The sequence below is a fragment of the Epinephelus fuscoguttatus genome, linkage group LG4, assembly GCF_011397635.1.
Source record: "Epinephelus fuscoguttatus linkage group LG4, E.fuscoguttatus.final_Chr_v1".
Taxonomy (NCBI): domain Eukaryota; kingdom Metazoa; phylum Chordata; class Actinopteri; order Perciformes; family Serranidae; genus Epinephelus; species Epinephelus fuscoguttatus.
This window is the reverse complement of record NC_064755.1, coordinates 10,726,748-10,742,950: the sequence shown is the minus strand read 5'-3', so window position 1 is coordinate 10,742,950 and position 16,203 is coordinate 10,726,748. Positions and strand designations below refer to the sequence as shown.

At 40.9% G+C, this 16,203-nt stretch overlaps 1 protein-coding gene across 2 annotated transcripts in view; it reads left to right on the top strand.

The window, feature by feature from the left end:
* Positions 1–16,203, top strand: part of si:ch211-266k8.4 (uncharacterized) — a 125,429-nt gene that overhangs the window by 40,518 nt on the left and 68,708 nt on the right. For both annotated transcript variants that reach the window (XM_049574971.1, XM_049574970.1), the window contains 5 exons: positions 242–365; positions 1,014–1,083; positions 4,009–4,123; positions 6,083–6,200; positions 13,493–13,605. In XM_049574971.1, the coding sequence (XP_049430928.1) occupies positions 242–365; positions 1,014–1,083; positions 4,009–4,123; positions 6,083–6,200; positions 13,493–13,605 (540 nt within the window). The remainder of the gene's footprint in view (positions 1–241; positions 366–1,013; positions 1,084–4,008; positions 4,124–6,082; positions 6,201–13,492; positions 13,606–16,203) is intronic.

Genomic DNA, 16,203 nt, shown 5'->3' with positions numbered 1-16,203 from the left:
AAGCGTACTGAGCTTATGCTCTATTATCTTGCTCAGCCGTGTACCCTAATGCTCCTACGAATGAACTATTTTCATTGTCTCAGCTGTTTTCGTAAAACAAGGTCAGTCCTGTAACTTAAATGTTTTCATGCAGTGTATCAAACACACATAACTCATACTGTAATGCAGTATTTATGTATTTATTGTTTGTGTGTGTGTGTGTGTGTGTGTGTGTGTGTGTGTGTGTGTGTGTGTGTCACAGGGATGTCCTACATAGCTGCGGTGCTGCTGATGCAGTTGGCAGAGGAGGAGGCGTTCTGGGCCCTGACAGCCTTGTTGGATAAACCCAAATACCTGGCTGAACTGTTTGACCTCAGCCTCACCAGGTAAGAATGGGCTTAGAATACATAATAAATAAAAATGCATGCATAAACATAGTGCATAATACATAAAAATATACCATGAGTCATAAGTCTAAAGTGATTGTACAGACATTTTAGTACTAAAGTATTACTAGTACTAAAATTAAGGGAAATTATGAAAGGGTACATTTTGTTATTCAGTTTTTAAGGTGCTTTGTGATACAGATAAACATTGAAACTCCCACATATGATGACCTTACTCAAAATTGGTTAATTCTCTTGGACTGTGTTTTACTGTGCAAAGACGAATTCCTTTTTGTACGAAATAAGAAGAGAGTGTTGGAAAGGGCAAAGCCAACTAAAATATCACTGCTGAAAGTTTTTTCCTAATTAATCAAGAGAAACAGACTAGTAGCAACATTACTTTTGGATCATTGGGCTCATTCGAAATGTCTTTTTTCATGGTACTTACACAGATTCATCAAATAACACTTTATGGCATTTATGTATAATGTTTAAAATTCCAAAAATGCAGACTTTCTGCAGTTGCATCAGAAAATTGGATCTGCTGAATTGGTCCCTGAAACAAGCAATTTGTAAATTCTGTTGCTGTTTTCTTTGAATCTGTGGCACAGCTACACTAAACTAAACAATTATTGTTGGGCTAATCAGGGTCCAGCATCAAGTGAAGGTGTTTGACCAGTTCCTGAAACACAGGAAGCCACAGCTCTCTCAGCACATGGTGAGTGCTTTTTGATTTTTTTATTTCAGCTCAGGTATTTACTCACTGGGTTTGTGCACAGGAAAGCCTGGTGATACACTTTGTATCTCTGTAAAATGACACGCTGAGTAGGAAACATGTAAGTATGAATTTTGTCATGGTATTGATCATTAGCGGACAAACTGGGAGGAAAAAACTACTTTGTACTGGAATTTTTTCAGTTGGCTGAGAGGGAAAATGTGACTAAAAACACATGATGACAAGAAGTATCTTAAAAGTGTGTGTGTGTGTACGTGTGTGCTCAGTTTTTGTGTTTCAGGCCAGATATGGCCAAGTGATGAGTAGTTCATGTGCGAGGGAGAGGCCACTGTAATGTATCCATCAGCAACTGGGCCTCTCCTGTCATTCAGTGTATTAGGCTCTAGGCTCATCATGTTCAGCAGTTACTGGTTGCATGGGGGGTTGCAGGCTACAGTTGTGTAATTTCCTCCCTCCGTCCCCACTTTTATTTAAGTATTTTTACGGAGTGCAGGTAGACAGGCAACACCTCTTCTACAGCTGCTTGTGGATGAAAATTTAATGTCATCTCATGGATAAGGAGATGTTATCACTTCAACTAGCTTTTTTTAAGCCAAAAGAAACACGGACAACAGAGGTGCAGTGTACCTACTACATCAAGGCCAAATACATACAAATATGGGCAGAAGAAATCTGGAAAAAGCCAAATTGAGGACTTGTTTATTTAAGAAAAAATGTAAAAGTGAAAATATGTTAAGTATGGAATGGTCACGTAAGTGAGCAGACACATACATAAAGCCATTCATTCTTTCTAGAGTCTAATCCAGTGTACAAGCTTAAATTGGTTAGATTTTATGCACACCGGTTGAACCAGCATTTATCATAATGACACATTCTGGGAAATTAAAAAGTAGCCTACACCAACAACCTGTGCTGACAGCCTCACTGCGCTAAATCAAACATGTATTGCATTAGTAACAAGCATTGTGATTAACATTATGTTTGTTTATAAATGAACTAATGGAGCCAGTGTCTGATAGGCTGTGAGCCGAACCCGACATGGAGGAGATCCAATTTCAGTGGAGGTGGGAGGGGGATCGAGTGGTGCACATTGAGTTTGTTAACTAGAAAGTTCCTGTGTTTTTTGGAGTGATGAGAGGAGACATGGCAGTTAGTCTCCCAGAAAACTAAAACTTGGCAAAAAGATTTTATATTTGAAGCTGAAGAAAGAGGTGTCCTTACTGGCCACTAGCAACCAGCACTGCTGTTTTGCCGTTTTTAGGCACACCTGACCTCCTGCCTCATGATCTCCATGCCAAGTTTCAGCCTCCTAAGGCTTGATATTGATATCTTGGTACTGGGTGGATTGCAATGCAATTGTATAGACATTCATTGTTTCAATAGGATGAATCTTCCTAACTTTTGTGATCTCCTGATTTTTCTTTTAGCACACCATGAGGTTCAGACTTGTAGTTTTCAGTAAAACGTCTCAACAATTGGAAGATTTTCCGTAAAATTTGGCACAGATATTCATGCCCACCACAGGATAAATTGTAATAACTTGAGGGATTTCTTAACTTTTCAGTTTATAATTTGTACAAAAGTCTGATAGATGGCCAAATGCCTGCAAAACTAATGACATTATCATCACTTCGGGCTGTACTGTCTAACTGCCAAATGCTAGCATGCTAACATGCTAAGCTGTGGAAGAGATAGTGTGAGATTAAGATAGTGTGATTGCTGTTTAAGAAAAAATGTTTGCATTTCATTTTCACTGAAAAAAAAATATGAAAATTATGATTTTTGCTGGGTTCTGTACCAAACATTCATGCTCCCTTTTGTCTGGAATATGATTTGTAGGCTGGGGCATCTCTGTAGCACTACAATGCTTCATTCGTTGTGGTATGTTGTGACAAATTTAACTTTTGTCAAAAAATTGCAGCTCCTGCGATGTGGATATTGCACTTGATTGTGATTACGATAATTTATTTGATTAGCTGTCAGGCATAATTGTCATTGTGATCATGTTAGTGTGTTTATGTAGGCTTTTTACTCAAAGCACTGCTGTGCCCAAGTACAGCATCATAGAGCCGTTATCACTTGTTGGCTGTTGATTCTTAACTCCTAAGGCAGCAGTGTATATAAGAAGGCTTTGTCAGATGGTCAAACAGCTTTGACAAAATGCTTTTAGTCCAGTGGAAGTATTATTTTCTCAATCACAGTTTTGTAAATAGTGAGCCTTACTCTTTGCCTTCTTCTCAGTCATGTTACAGTTGAAGCTAAGTTCTATATTGTTCATAATCTTCGATCTAAGCATGCTTGCACACTCTGATTCATTCACTGCTACCATTTGTGCTGCTCAAGTGTCTTTGAAGACATTGTTATAGTTCACGTCGACTCAGCAGGTCTGGGAGGAAAGCTGCCCTTTTAGAGCCAACACACACACACACACACACACACCACAGGGGCTTATTGTAGACACAATCGTTACCCGCCCTTACAGAAAAGGCCTATTACAGATCGGTGGTCAGCTTTTCCTTTGTAATAGAGCTGTTCAGTAGAGTTAAAGCAAGCCAGCTGTAAACAGATTTTTGTACTTGGGCTGTACCCACCACATCTGAGCAAACAGAGGCTGAACGCATTTTCAGTGTTGAACATGAAGGACCTATGATATTATAATACTATTTTGTAAGACATATATCCACTATTACAAGCAGTTAACATTGCACGCCACAATTTGTCTGTAACACCACTTAGGAAATTCCTTGAACTAGAATAAAGGTTTTAACACTAACTCAACTGAATGGATGTTTCAGTAAGGACCAAAGTGAAGGAGTATGGTTAGCAGACATTGGCAGAGAAGCAAGTGTTGAATTCATGTTTGGTTCTGCCAAATTAACCCTCCCTGTTTTCCCATCCTCCCTGCAGGAGTCAGTGGGAGTCCTATCAGTCCACTTTGTGATGCCATGGTTCCTCACTCTCTTCACTTCCCTTCCCTGCTGGGACTCTGTCCTGGCTGTCTGGGATCTCATCATTCTGCATGGTATGTATACACACATGCATAATTGTACAAGGGAGCTGATGACGCAGACTGATATTACTGAAGATGCACTCAGTGGGGAAGGGGGGAATAAGTTAATTTACTGTGGTTTTTATTATTTTTATGGGCCTTTTGCCTTTAATGGACAGGACAGTGTATGAAATGGGGAGAGAGAAAGTGGGGAATGACACGCAGCAAAGGGCTGCAGGCTGGAATCGAACCCTTGGCTGCTGCATCAAGGCATAGCCTCTGTACATACATACTTTACTGTGATTTTTTTTTTAAATGTTAAATTAATGTGAGCATAGTTCAGTTTGTTCCATTGCCAGGGAAAAGATTGGTGGGCTAATCAAACGGTTTTAAAGGAATAGTTCACCTACAAAATTACCATGTGTAAATCAAACTATTTATCAATCAATCAGTCATCATTTATTTGTAACATAATTATACAAGGTGCAACTCCAGTGAAATGTGATCCCATTGAATCCTTTAATTTACACTGTAATTTAGTCCTATTTTGCTGCTTCTTACATTATTGGCTGCATCTTTATAATCGTCCATGTTTCTGGATAGTTCTGGTAACCCATGGTTTCTGGTTGTGGAATGATTTTACTGTCTTCACACCCAACTCCAACAAGATGGCCATATAGTCGCTCCCTCCGAGGCAGCTCTGCAGCTGCCTCTGGAAGGCATTTAACAGTGATCCACAGCAGGAACAGGACAGCACCTTCCCACAGTCACACCAGTCCTTATTCACTGTGAAGCACGCGCCTCCTCTCCCTCTCTTGCCAGAGTCCTTTGCTGTCAGATTGGCATATAGGAAAAGAGTCACCTGGTTGAATGGCGCTGTCCAGGATTTAGCCAAGTTTTGGTAAATTACAGGATGTTACAGTTCCTGATATCTTGTTGGAAACTGATGCAGCACAGAGGTTGTCCAGTTTGTTCTCCAGCACCTGTACACCATCAGAGGGAGCTGTTTTAATTTCATCATACACATGTTGAATGATGACAGTAAAGGTCTTTATATTCTACAAGGGCTAGCAGGATGTTCGTTCAGCTTGTGCCATTTTCCTCCATCCTTTCCCTGATGTTTACATATGAAAATCTCAACATGGCTAGCTAGCAGATGTAGCGGAAGTACAGTTTAATGACTGGTCAGTTGATTTCCTCATCCTAAAGAGTGACTTGCAGCCACCACCGTCCATAACCAACCACAAAAAGCACCACCAACATTTGCCAAATAGGCATGAGTCTACATTTAGCACAAATTTAGCTGAGCTGACAAAGAGGCAACTGGAGGCACCTGCACCTACTTCATCAAAGTATATTAGTCACCTGTTGAATTCGTGAAGAAAACTTTTCATGAAATTTTGATGACTTGCACTGAAGTGCAGCCATGTTAAACATCAGCAAAATGAGTAGCGCGCCTGGGCAAGCACGTGGGTTTGAACTCTGCTCAGTGGAATGCACAAGCAGACTTCAAAGACATGGGCTTGCTCAGGTGCACTACTTGTACGTGGAAGTGTTTTAAATGGTAGGATTTTAGCGAAAATACTTGTGTTTTGGAGGTATGGCGCCTACAGCTGGGTAAGTGAGACTTGGATTGTACAGCAGGAGTTGTGTGAGTGTTTGTAAATGGATGTTTTGATTTAGTTTTGCTGTTAAACACAGTCCCCTTTCACTCCAATTCATCAAGAATTTTTTCCATTTTTGCATTCTGTGTTACCTTGGAGGTGAGAAAAGTGTAGTTTTCTTCACTTCAGTTCAACATAATAAGGGGCGAGTAATTCATATACAAATGGTCATTTTGTGGGTGAATTATTACTTAAATGGGTTGATACCTCACTTTGTAAATTGTTTATCATCCTCTCTATCTTCTCTCTTTTACACCTACTTTGTATTGACAAAGTGTTATGTATATATACAGCAATCATTTTTGGAAATCCTACTGTCTCTCCTCAGGCCTGTCAGCTGTGTTTCGTACTGCTTTGACCATTATTGAGCTCCTGGAGCCTCGACTAATGGACCTGAATGATGAGGGAGCAGTGTTGCCCTTGCTGCTGAGAGTCCCTGTTGATGTGTAAGTAAAGTAAAGTTGAACTTGGAACAGAATTATGAATGAACACTGTCTGGTCTGTAGACAATGTTAGTTCTGTGCTTACAAACAGAAAATATCTTACATAATATATATGAATATCAAACAGAGTGGCTTACGACATTTATCAGTTTTATTCTCTCATATGTGAGCTGTGCAGATCTGTGTTGTATTCATAATCCACATTTTGTTCAGCACAAAATACCTCAATATATGTTGCCTGAGACCCGCATCCATGAGTGTCCCAGACCACCCTCGTGAATGTGTTGAAAGTGATGGGTTTTTCTGAAGAATGTGCAGCACAGTTCTCAGAGCTGAGAGTTTTTAGACTCTGTCCTAAATAAAACCCCAGGCAGCTCATGAATATCAATCAGCTCATCAGGACTGGACATATTTTGACACCGAGCATTCCAGGAAAAGTAGAGTGTCATTGTTTTGCCATGGTTGTCTTTGTACATGTTTGGATTAAACATCTTTTATGCTAAATTAGTTTCTTCAATGGCAGCCCACGCTGTTTTCAGTGGTACCCCTCTGTCCGTGTCTCACTACGTTGAATATAAACGTCACATGCCGACGGACATGTTTTGTTGACATGGAGCTGTAGTTATGGCAACTCAGCAGGGTCACTGGGTTTGTGTATACAGCCTGTGTGTGTGTGTGTGTGTGTGTGTGTGTGTGTGTGAGAGAGAGACAGACTGGTGTACAATTATTCAGTTTATCATATTTGTTTTATTAGATAAGCTCCCTTCAACTACTTAAATTTCACGCTCATATGTGCTTCTCACTGTAGAAAAGGTCCCACTGTTTGGCCTAAGTTTGTTTACCTTGGACAAAGATCTGTTCAGTAGACTTTGAATAATGGAGGCCAGACAGCCAAGTAGTTTCCATAAAGGTAGCTGTGTCACAGCCAGTGATAAAGCACTTTATCATGAGCCAGAGGGGGGGTGATGGCGTATGAGGTACGCACCAGTGACTTGCAAAGTGGATTATGAAGGACAAATCTTTAGGATTATTGTGTTGAACAGTGAAACAATTGACCTAACTGCTTAATCGACCAGTTGATTTTTTTTTTTAAAGTGCTTTATTTCCAACATTTCAGAGATAGGTTTCATTACTACTTAAATAAAAAGAGGGGTTCCTAAAATAATAACCTGTGATTTCTGAGCTTCAAGGAAAGAAACAGCACATTTTGATCCATGTGTGAAACTCCTCTTCTGTTTGTATATGCATGCATCAAGGGCAGCACTGACAGTCCCGTTTTGTTCTCGCTCTGGTGTTCAGTGGGCAGCCTGCCACCACGTCACATTGAGAAGTCCTTGTTGCCCGCTTGGCATCGTTATGAAAGCCTGGTCAGAAGTCAACACTAAGTGGTCCGACTGTCTCCCAGGGCAGGATCCCCTTACGCTGGGAAGATACTGTTGAAGAAACAGGGGAAGGGAGTGAGTGTGGTAAAAGAGAGAGAGGAAGATGAATGCAGGGTCAGTGAGAAGTGGCTAGAGAGGGAAGGTGCACTAATTGTGGGTGGTGAGGGGTAGAAAAGAGAATGAGAAATGAAGGAGAGGAGCAAGGCAAGATCTTCAACCTCTCTTAATTCTCATAAGGATCTCTGCTCTTTTACTTTGTGTGAATGGTATAAATCGGAGTTGTCATGCACCCATATAGCTCATTCTGATTAATGGTTGGTTGAGAGGCTCATCCATCTCATGTGTCTGTCTGTCTACACTGGGCTGTCAGTCAGCTGTCACCTCAGTCATAGATTGCAACAATGACTCCCAGCACACCCTACGTCACCAATCAAAGAGCAGCTTAACACTCTGCGGATTACGTTTCTGTCTGTTTTTCTAACACTTTAATGGTATTTCTTCCCCCGTTCCTGGTTTAATCTTTAAGTCTCAGTACAGATCAATGAGTGGTGCTTTTTAGTAATATTTTTAACTACTGCTCTTACACTACCCTCTCACCCTTTATTCAGTGACAGTACCTGTTCTGCCTCCCCCAATCTGTTTTTAGCTGTCCTATCGGTGTAGCTGTATGGACTGCAATGTCAGTCAGTGGGTCGGACCGACAATTTGGTCCAGACTAAAATATCTCAACAACTATTGGATGGATTGCCTTCAAATTTATTACGGGTATCCAGAGTGCCCTGAGGATAAATCATAATGCTTTTGTGATCACTGGATGTTGACAATTGTTGAATGGATCACCAAAAAATGTGGCACACACATTCATGTCCCCGCCAGAATGAATTGTAATCACTTTGGGAACCCCTTAAAGGGAAACGTTAACAATTTTGAACCAGCTCTGTGTCACTGCACTGTGGGCAGTGTGTGCAGATGAACAGTGAAGTGTTTGGCTTCCTTCCATGTCCCGTTTCGCGTCACTCAGGGGACTGCACCAGAGGAAGAGCGGAGAGCTGTGGTGCTGGCAGCACTGAGAGGCGCCAAACACTGTTCATCTGCACACACAACCCACACAGCGGTGACACACAGCTGCTTGAAAATCAGCAATTTTTCCCTTTAACTTTTGATCTAGTGCCATCGTCACAACCATCATCATGAACAAAACTGAAAAAATTACATCTTCATAATTCTGAACTCTTGCCACAATGTTTAAGGTGTTGTTATTGAAACTATTGCGGTTGGCTTGTCTTGGAGGCAAAGCAATCACATGACCAGTGCTGGGCAAGTTGCTCTCAAAATGTAGTTTATTACATGTAACTAGTTACCTTCATTTGAAAGTGGTAAGTTACTTTACAGTATTACTCTCTTTGTAGAGTAACAAATTACTTATTACACTACTTCTGTGTTATTTTCTTCAAACTGACCTCAGAAGAATGACTAGGCATTTTAAATGGATGAGGATCATGTTGTTTCACAGCAGGTATCAAAAGCACAGACCCTCCAGTTTATTACAGTTCATTTCAAATCCAGTGCTGCGCAGGTCTGACCCAGTCAAGCATTCACATACAGTGGCTCGGCTACCATTTTGTATTGCAATGAGAAAAAAAAAAAAAAAAAAGATAAAGAACAATTAAATAGCCTAGACCTTTTTAAATAAACAAATGCCCTTGGACACAGGGAGGGTGAGACAAAGCATCCAAGTCTAATAATTATGAGATATGGATCAATATTTGAGGGCCTATGAAACATAGTATACAAATGTTGAGGTGGCTTGCGAGTCAGTTACTATGATGAGCACATATTAAAACACTGGAGCTGGAAGACCCGCCAGTTCCCGGTATGCCGGTCAGCTACAGCAGCACTGGAGAGAGTTATGCACAAGAACAGGACTGTGTGCCAGCGTTGCTCTGTGATATTTTTTTCTGGTGGTGCGCTGGCGAAAGTGGAGCAGTGTGGATGAATTCTGTCAAAACCTAATATATTATTGTAACATGTTACTTTTGTAAAGTGTTACCTCCAACACTGCACATGACTTAGTTATGATATACAAATAATAACCAACAGTAAAATCTATATTGTTTTCCAGAAAATAGTTTTTTATCATATCATATATTTTGAGGCAAATAATGAAGCTAAAAAAGTACAATTGAATTGAAATTTGTATCGACGTAAATTATGGCACTGTTCAGTTTTAATCATGAGTTTCCGTTCAACCTAAAACAGCCACTGCTCCACTTTCTGACTTGTTTTTCTGTCTTCCAGCACCTTTACTTTATTGTCTCTACTTCAGTGTCCATATCTCCTTTGCCCAGTCCTGTTCCTCTCTGTCTCCTTTTCTATACCCTCATCCTACTCACTCCCTATACACACTGTTTTTCTAAATGCCTTCCACCAGTCCTATCTCTTTCTTTCTTGTTTGCCCCCTCCTTCACAGTAGTCAATTCCCATAAACCTCCCTGGGCTGTCCCTCCTCCCCCGTGTTCTCATTTACTTTTCTGCGCCCCCTCTCCTCCTAGCTGCCTCTTTTCATTCATTCATTTATCCTCATTGACACAGTGACACCCTCGCTCAGCCTGAGGGGTCCACATATCATTTGTTTACTTCACACTGACAAGGCTGGCTTCAATAAGTGTTCTTTAGTTTCTCTCGTCTCTGTTAAACATTTTAAAAGTCCCAAAAGCATTAAGGCTTAGGATCACCCAGTGGGTCTGTGTTGCTTGTGTTTTCTCTTCTTTTGACATGACATAATTTTAGTTGTTTTTTTTAAAAATACAGTAGTGATGGGTGGATCGATTCTTTTCTCAGTATCAGTTTCTTCAAGTTGATACATGTAAATATATCGAACCATTTAAAGTGTTGATACTGTTCGCAAAATACAGTGTCAATTAGCCACTGCTGCGCACAACGACAAAAACTTCTCTTCAATGTATTACCTGTATGTATATGTTTACATTATTAAAGATAAAATATTAATTTAAAGGTATTGATTCAGCATCCCACTTGTATGTAGGGAGGTTATGTAAGCTCAATATGATGTTGCAGGAATGTTACTGACCAAAGTACTGTCGTTCTTTGAGGGGCAAGTAGCAGACGTGCCAGTTTCCTCCACAGCCTTGTGCTGCATTTATGTGGTATCAGAATAACTTGAAAAAAAAAAAAAAATAGCTCACCTGATCTGTTTCCGTTGCTCTTTGTGATCATGGTGTTTAAAAGCTTTGAGCAATAAAAAAACAACACATCTTCTTTGTAGCAGCCATGTTGTTTCCACATTACAACTTAAAGCTCATGAAATAACCAAAGTAAGAAGAAGAAGCATCCAAGGAGCATCTGAATGCACCATTGGCGTTGACTGTTAAAGGTCTTGACTGGAGTGCGCTTTAATACGGTCTCGTTCACTCACCATAGCAGGCAGCATGAGCAGTACCCTACGACAAAACAAGTTGGTGAATGAGAAAAGTCAGGGATTCACGAGCACTCGGACTTTCGACAAGCTGACCTGGTACATATCAGACACAAAAAAAAGAGTTGTGTAGAAAGATTTGTTCATTTATGTACGCATGTCACCAAAATACAAGTCCATGTATTGTTTGGTAGAGCCTTTCCCTAAGCAACCTGATACAGAAAATGGTCTGAGATGGTCAGAGTTGGAACCTTTATATGTTTTGACATTTTGTAATTTAAACCTACTTCTAAGCTGCACAAAGCACATATTAAGGCTGGAGATAAAGCACATTGATGCGTAGTAGATATATACAGAGCAGCTTCAAAGAGAATATAGTCATAACAAGGTTTACAGACACGGCCTGCTAAGGAAAGGAGAAATGTTAAGTATAGCTCGACTGACACTGAATTCGCAAGACCAGCGCTGACATTGACTGACTCTTAGGAGTTTAAAATCTGATAATGATATATCAGCCGATCATCACTTTTAACATAAACACTTAACGTCAGATCCTTGAGATTAGTTTTTGTTTCATTTTTTTTTTAAAAGTACATATTAAGTAGGACAGTGTGAAAATCCTTTCTGTACTCTAATTTCTTGTTATTCATTGACATACTCACCAACACAATACATCTGCAGTAAGCTAATATTGTTAAAGTTGTTGGACTATCTGTAATGTTAAGCTGTACTTTATGTGGCAACTTTAACTATTTCACCATAAATTAATCAGCAATAGCAGACAATGAATCTGAATCTAAAAGTGTACCAAGAGAAATGTCTTCATGAAATAATCAAAAAGGAACTAAAGCCAACTTTACCAACCTTATTTAAAATATAAATTTTTTGCACAGGCAATATAAAGATCCTTGCAGTTGTGGTTTTGAACGGTCTTGAAGTAAAATCCAAAGTCCTTTTGGTCAGAGACTGAGACAAGACCAAGTAGAAATAAGGTCAAGTCTGAGACAAGACCTTGAGACTGGTCTTGAGACCAAGACTGATCTCGAGTACTACATAACTGATGTATATACTTGTATAGTATGCAAGTCATATGTGTCAAGGTATACTCAAGTCAACTAAGTGTCTGGACACAGAAATTGAACGACATTTAGAGTTGTCCAGTTGTTACCTACATTTACTAACAATAATGGTTTACTGTATGTTGGGTTTTGACCAGTATCAAGCCATCATCTGTAAAATGCCTGCTGGGATCTTTTTCAATGAGCTGACAGGAAACGTGTACACATCATTCATTCTTCTCCTCCCATGATTGCACTATTTTCATTCCCTCCCTAGCACACTATCTGTTGCTTCTACAACCATTTATCATGATATACTGGGATGGATAGCCCAACCATGTGATCTATCCCAATTACATATCACTGTTTTATCACCCTCTCTCCCTCCTTTGTCTCTGTCCTGTTTTCTGACATCATTCTCTCCTCACATTAATGTTGCATTATGAACATGGATGTCCTTACTTTAATTAATACAGATCGGATTAAAGGATAAGTTCACAATTTTTCAAGCATTTCTTTTTTTGGGATGATATCACATACTGTATTTGTGTTACCTTCTAGAAAGATCACGGTAAAAGAAAATAATGTATTTGTACATATCGTATACATAACCATGCCTACATAGCCATACATGTAAACAGTCACATACAGTCATGCGTGCGTACATTATACTTGTATATATACAGTTCACAGTTTATGAAATGCACACACTGGCCAATATAACACAAGAATGCTTAAATTTAAGATGCAGAAAGTATCAAATGCTTTTACCCATTGACCTGTCTTTTATCTTGAGTTGATTTATAAAACTGCCCTACTTGTTGTTTGTATCTTTTCTCTTACTCTTTTTGCTTGCATTATTTCACAAGATGCGGTCTTTATTAAAGAATCGAGCCACTCCATACAGGAAAGCCTTTCAGAGCTCTTCCAATATTTGAGGACTCCTCGGAACACTGCAACAATTTCCATGCAGATAGTTTTATATTCTGTATTATTTAACCTTTCAGCCATAGATCTGTCACATAACAGCCTTATTCTTGGAGTTCTTGATATTGGATTCCCAGGACTATCCACCATGCACTGCAGTGCTGTAGTAATATAAACTCCGTTCAGAACATTAAATAAAATACCCCTTCCCCAGCTTCTGTTTTTTCCACCCATTATTTGATACAAATTGTTACCATTTCCCCTTATCTTTTTCTCAAATCAGATTTTTTAGCCATACAATTCTAAATTCTCCCATATGAACAATAAAACAGTTTTTTCTTGCTGTAATAATTCCCCTTTCTAATGTCCCTTCCTAATGCTGATCCAATGTAGGTGATTTGGGGATTCACACTAGCACCCCTCTTATTGTAACCTAAATCCAGTTCCAGGTAGCCCATCTCACTGTCCTCCACACCCCACTGTCATCTGCAGAGCCCAGTACACCGTGTTAGTTCCTGCCCTGTGGAATACCGAGGTCCAAGACTGGGAGCTTAAATGTATGAACAGTCTGGTGTTGGATGAAAGCCACCATGGACCCAAAGCAGGTACCACATACACAAACACTCACTCACACACACACACTACACACAAAGCAGTTGTTCTTAGGCAGAAGCTAATAATGCAGAGGGACACTGGGGAACACTCGGCACACAGTCACTTAAACTCTGGTTACTCATTCAGGCTACATCACTTAACCTTGGCACACATGCTGATCCTATTACACACATTGTTCTCTGGTCTTAATGTCAATGTGTATGGTAGTTGGACCTTGGGGAAGACATCTTCAGTTTGTTCCTGAGAACATTGCGATAAAAAAGAGAAAACAATCACCCTTTGTTCACCTCCTTCTCTTAGTTCCATTTCATATGTGAAACGCCATTTAACGGGCTTCGCTATTGGTTTACCCATTGAGACTCCACTTTGGCACCCTGACACGGATCTTTGCTCTCACTGCCCACTTAGGAGGTAGCAACCACACAGCAACTATGCACTATAAAACCCCAGTGTATCCGCTGCACATCCCCCTTTTTCACTCAGTCACTTGGAGTAGATCTACATCTTGATTCATCCACCCAGCCTCCAGTGTCAACTTGGATGAGAGTGGGACATTCTGCTTGCAATAAAATCAGTGGCTTTCACCTATTCTAATGTCAACGCTTGCAATGGGACAAGAGTGTTACTCTGATCAAGCATTCAGTCATGATCTATCTTCTCCTGTCTTCCCCTTTCTGGCCTGGTGACTAGCCATCGCTCCTGTCCGAATGGGACTGAGTGACGGCTGGCATGTTCAACTGCTGTTGGATGGCGTCTGTGCTGCCCAGGAGGCTGGCTAGGTCTCTCCAGTCTGAAGGAGAACGAACGGTGGCAGCTTCTCTATATGCCACTGTCTACTAACTCCCTTTTGATCAAGACATCCAGGTAATGATAAACCACTGGAGACTGAGAGGAAGACGTTGTAAAACCTGGGCTCTCATCTGCACCCCCTGCAGCCTCCATTTCAGCAGCAGCATCAGTAGCGCCAGCAGCCGCAGCATTGCCAGCGCTCCAGGGACCACCCCTGCGACTGGGCCCCTGCCACCCCGAGCTGTCCTGTGCCCTCTTAGTCTCCTTTCTCCAGAGGCAAATTTAGGAGAGGCAGCAGCGCCAGGCCAAGTAGGACCTTCAGTAGGTCTTCAGTCCTAATTAAGGGTGTTGCCCCACTTAACCTAAAGAGTATAGTTCCCTTAAAACACCAACATAGACACACTGGCTGTCTCACATGTTATGAGAGGCACCCCACCTAGGAGGGGGTGGTGCCCTCTCTCCCCCTCACAAGTAGTGCAAATAAGTGTAAGGCGGTGCACGATGCATGATCTTCCCCTGCTTCACCTGTATCCAATTAATTAGTTGAGGAACACTGTTTTTCCTCTTTATACTCATGGGTGCCCAGTGTGAGCCTTAATGGATAAGTCAATAGTGAAGCCAGGTAGAGGACTACCCACGTATTCATAGAACGCGAGTTACGTCCAGTAACTAGTATTTCTTCTGTTAACAGCTTGCTAAATGTTTAACCGCCGTAATTGCAAATGGGAGAGCAAAGTAGTTTGTTCATCAGTAAATATTTGAAAGAACTGGACATTTTAAAGCTGATACTTTATCACAGACTGCCTTCCAAACAAACCACCCATTAGCAAGAAATGTGAAATAGTTCTCTGGTTCTGTGCAGATGTTTTAATACCTAAACAGTGTCTTATTTTTTGTGGTGCAACAACAATAGATGGACCTCAAAGAAACTGCCTTTACTTTGCATGTGGCATCAGTTGACAATACCTAAAAGACTGTCAACTTCACCCTGTGCTGATGACAGAGTTCATGTAACAGGCTGCTACTGTGTGTATGTGTCCGTGCCTACTGTAACCTGACAGATCAAAGGAGCTGTTATCTTTTGAAGGTTCTTCAGATATCAGCTCCTCAAGATCTGGAAACCCCTCACCACAGGAGTCTCACCTTCACAAAAGATTGGAATGCAAACCTGATGTTCGTGTGTGTGTGTTCGTGTGTGTGTGTGTGTGTGTGTGTGTGTGTGTGTGTGTGTGTGTGTGTGTTTTCATGGCTGCAAATGTGCACATATGTTTATGTCTGTGCACGCATCATGTAAGACTCTGAAAGGCAGCATGGATGAGTCACATGTTGGTGGCTGCAGGACTGTGTTTGTCAATGCAAAGAGAGAGAGAGAGAGAGAGAGAGATGTGTGTGTGAGTATTTGCGAAAAGGGCAGAAGAATCTGAGAGGGCGTGAGAGGCTTCCTTTCAGGGCAATTGGAAGCCACAAAAGCATGTTTTACGGTGGGAATAATCCATCAGTCTGTGCTTGTGTATGTGTGCCCACCTGTGTGTGTGGCTGTGTGTGAGTCAGGATGAGTCATCCTTATTTGCTGGCCTGTCAGACTGTCTAGCCCTCAAGGCAGCAGGGGAAACGAGCTGATTCATCCGCTGCCTCGCCGACACAATCTAACGTTCCTGTATTTTCTCTCTTTCACACACTTTCACTCTCTGTCTTTGTCATTGACACCCGGCACAGTCATGGTGTTGTTACAGATCTTGTGGCATGTGTTCCACACTCTCATTAACAGTTCAGGACCTTTACTGCTGCATCCAAATGCA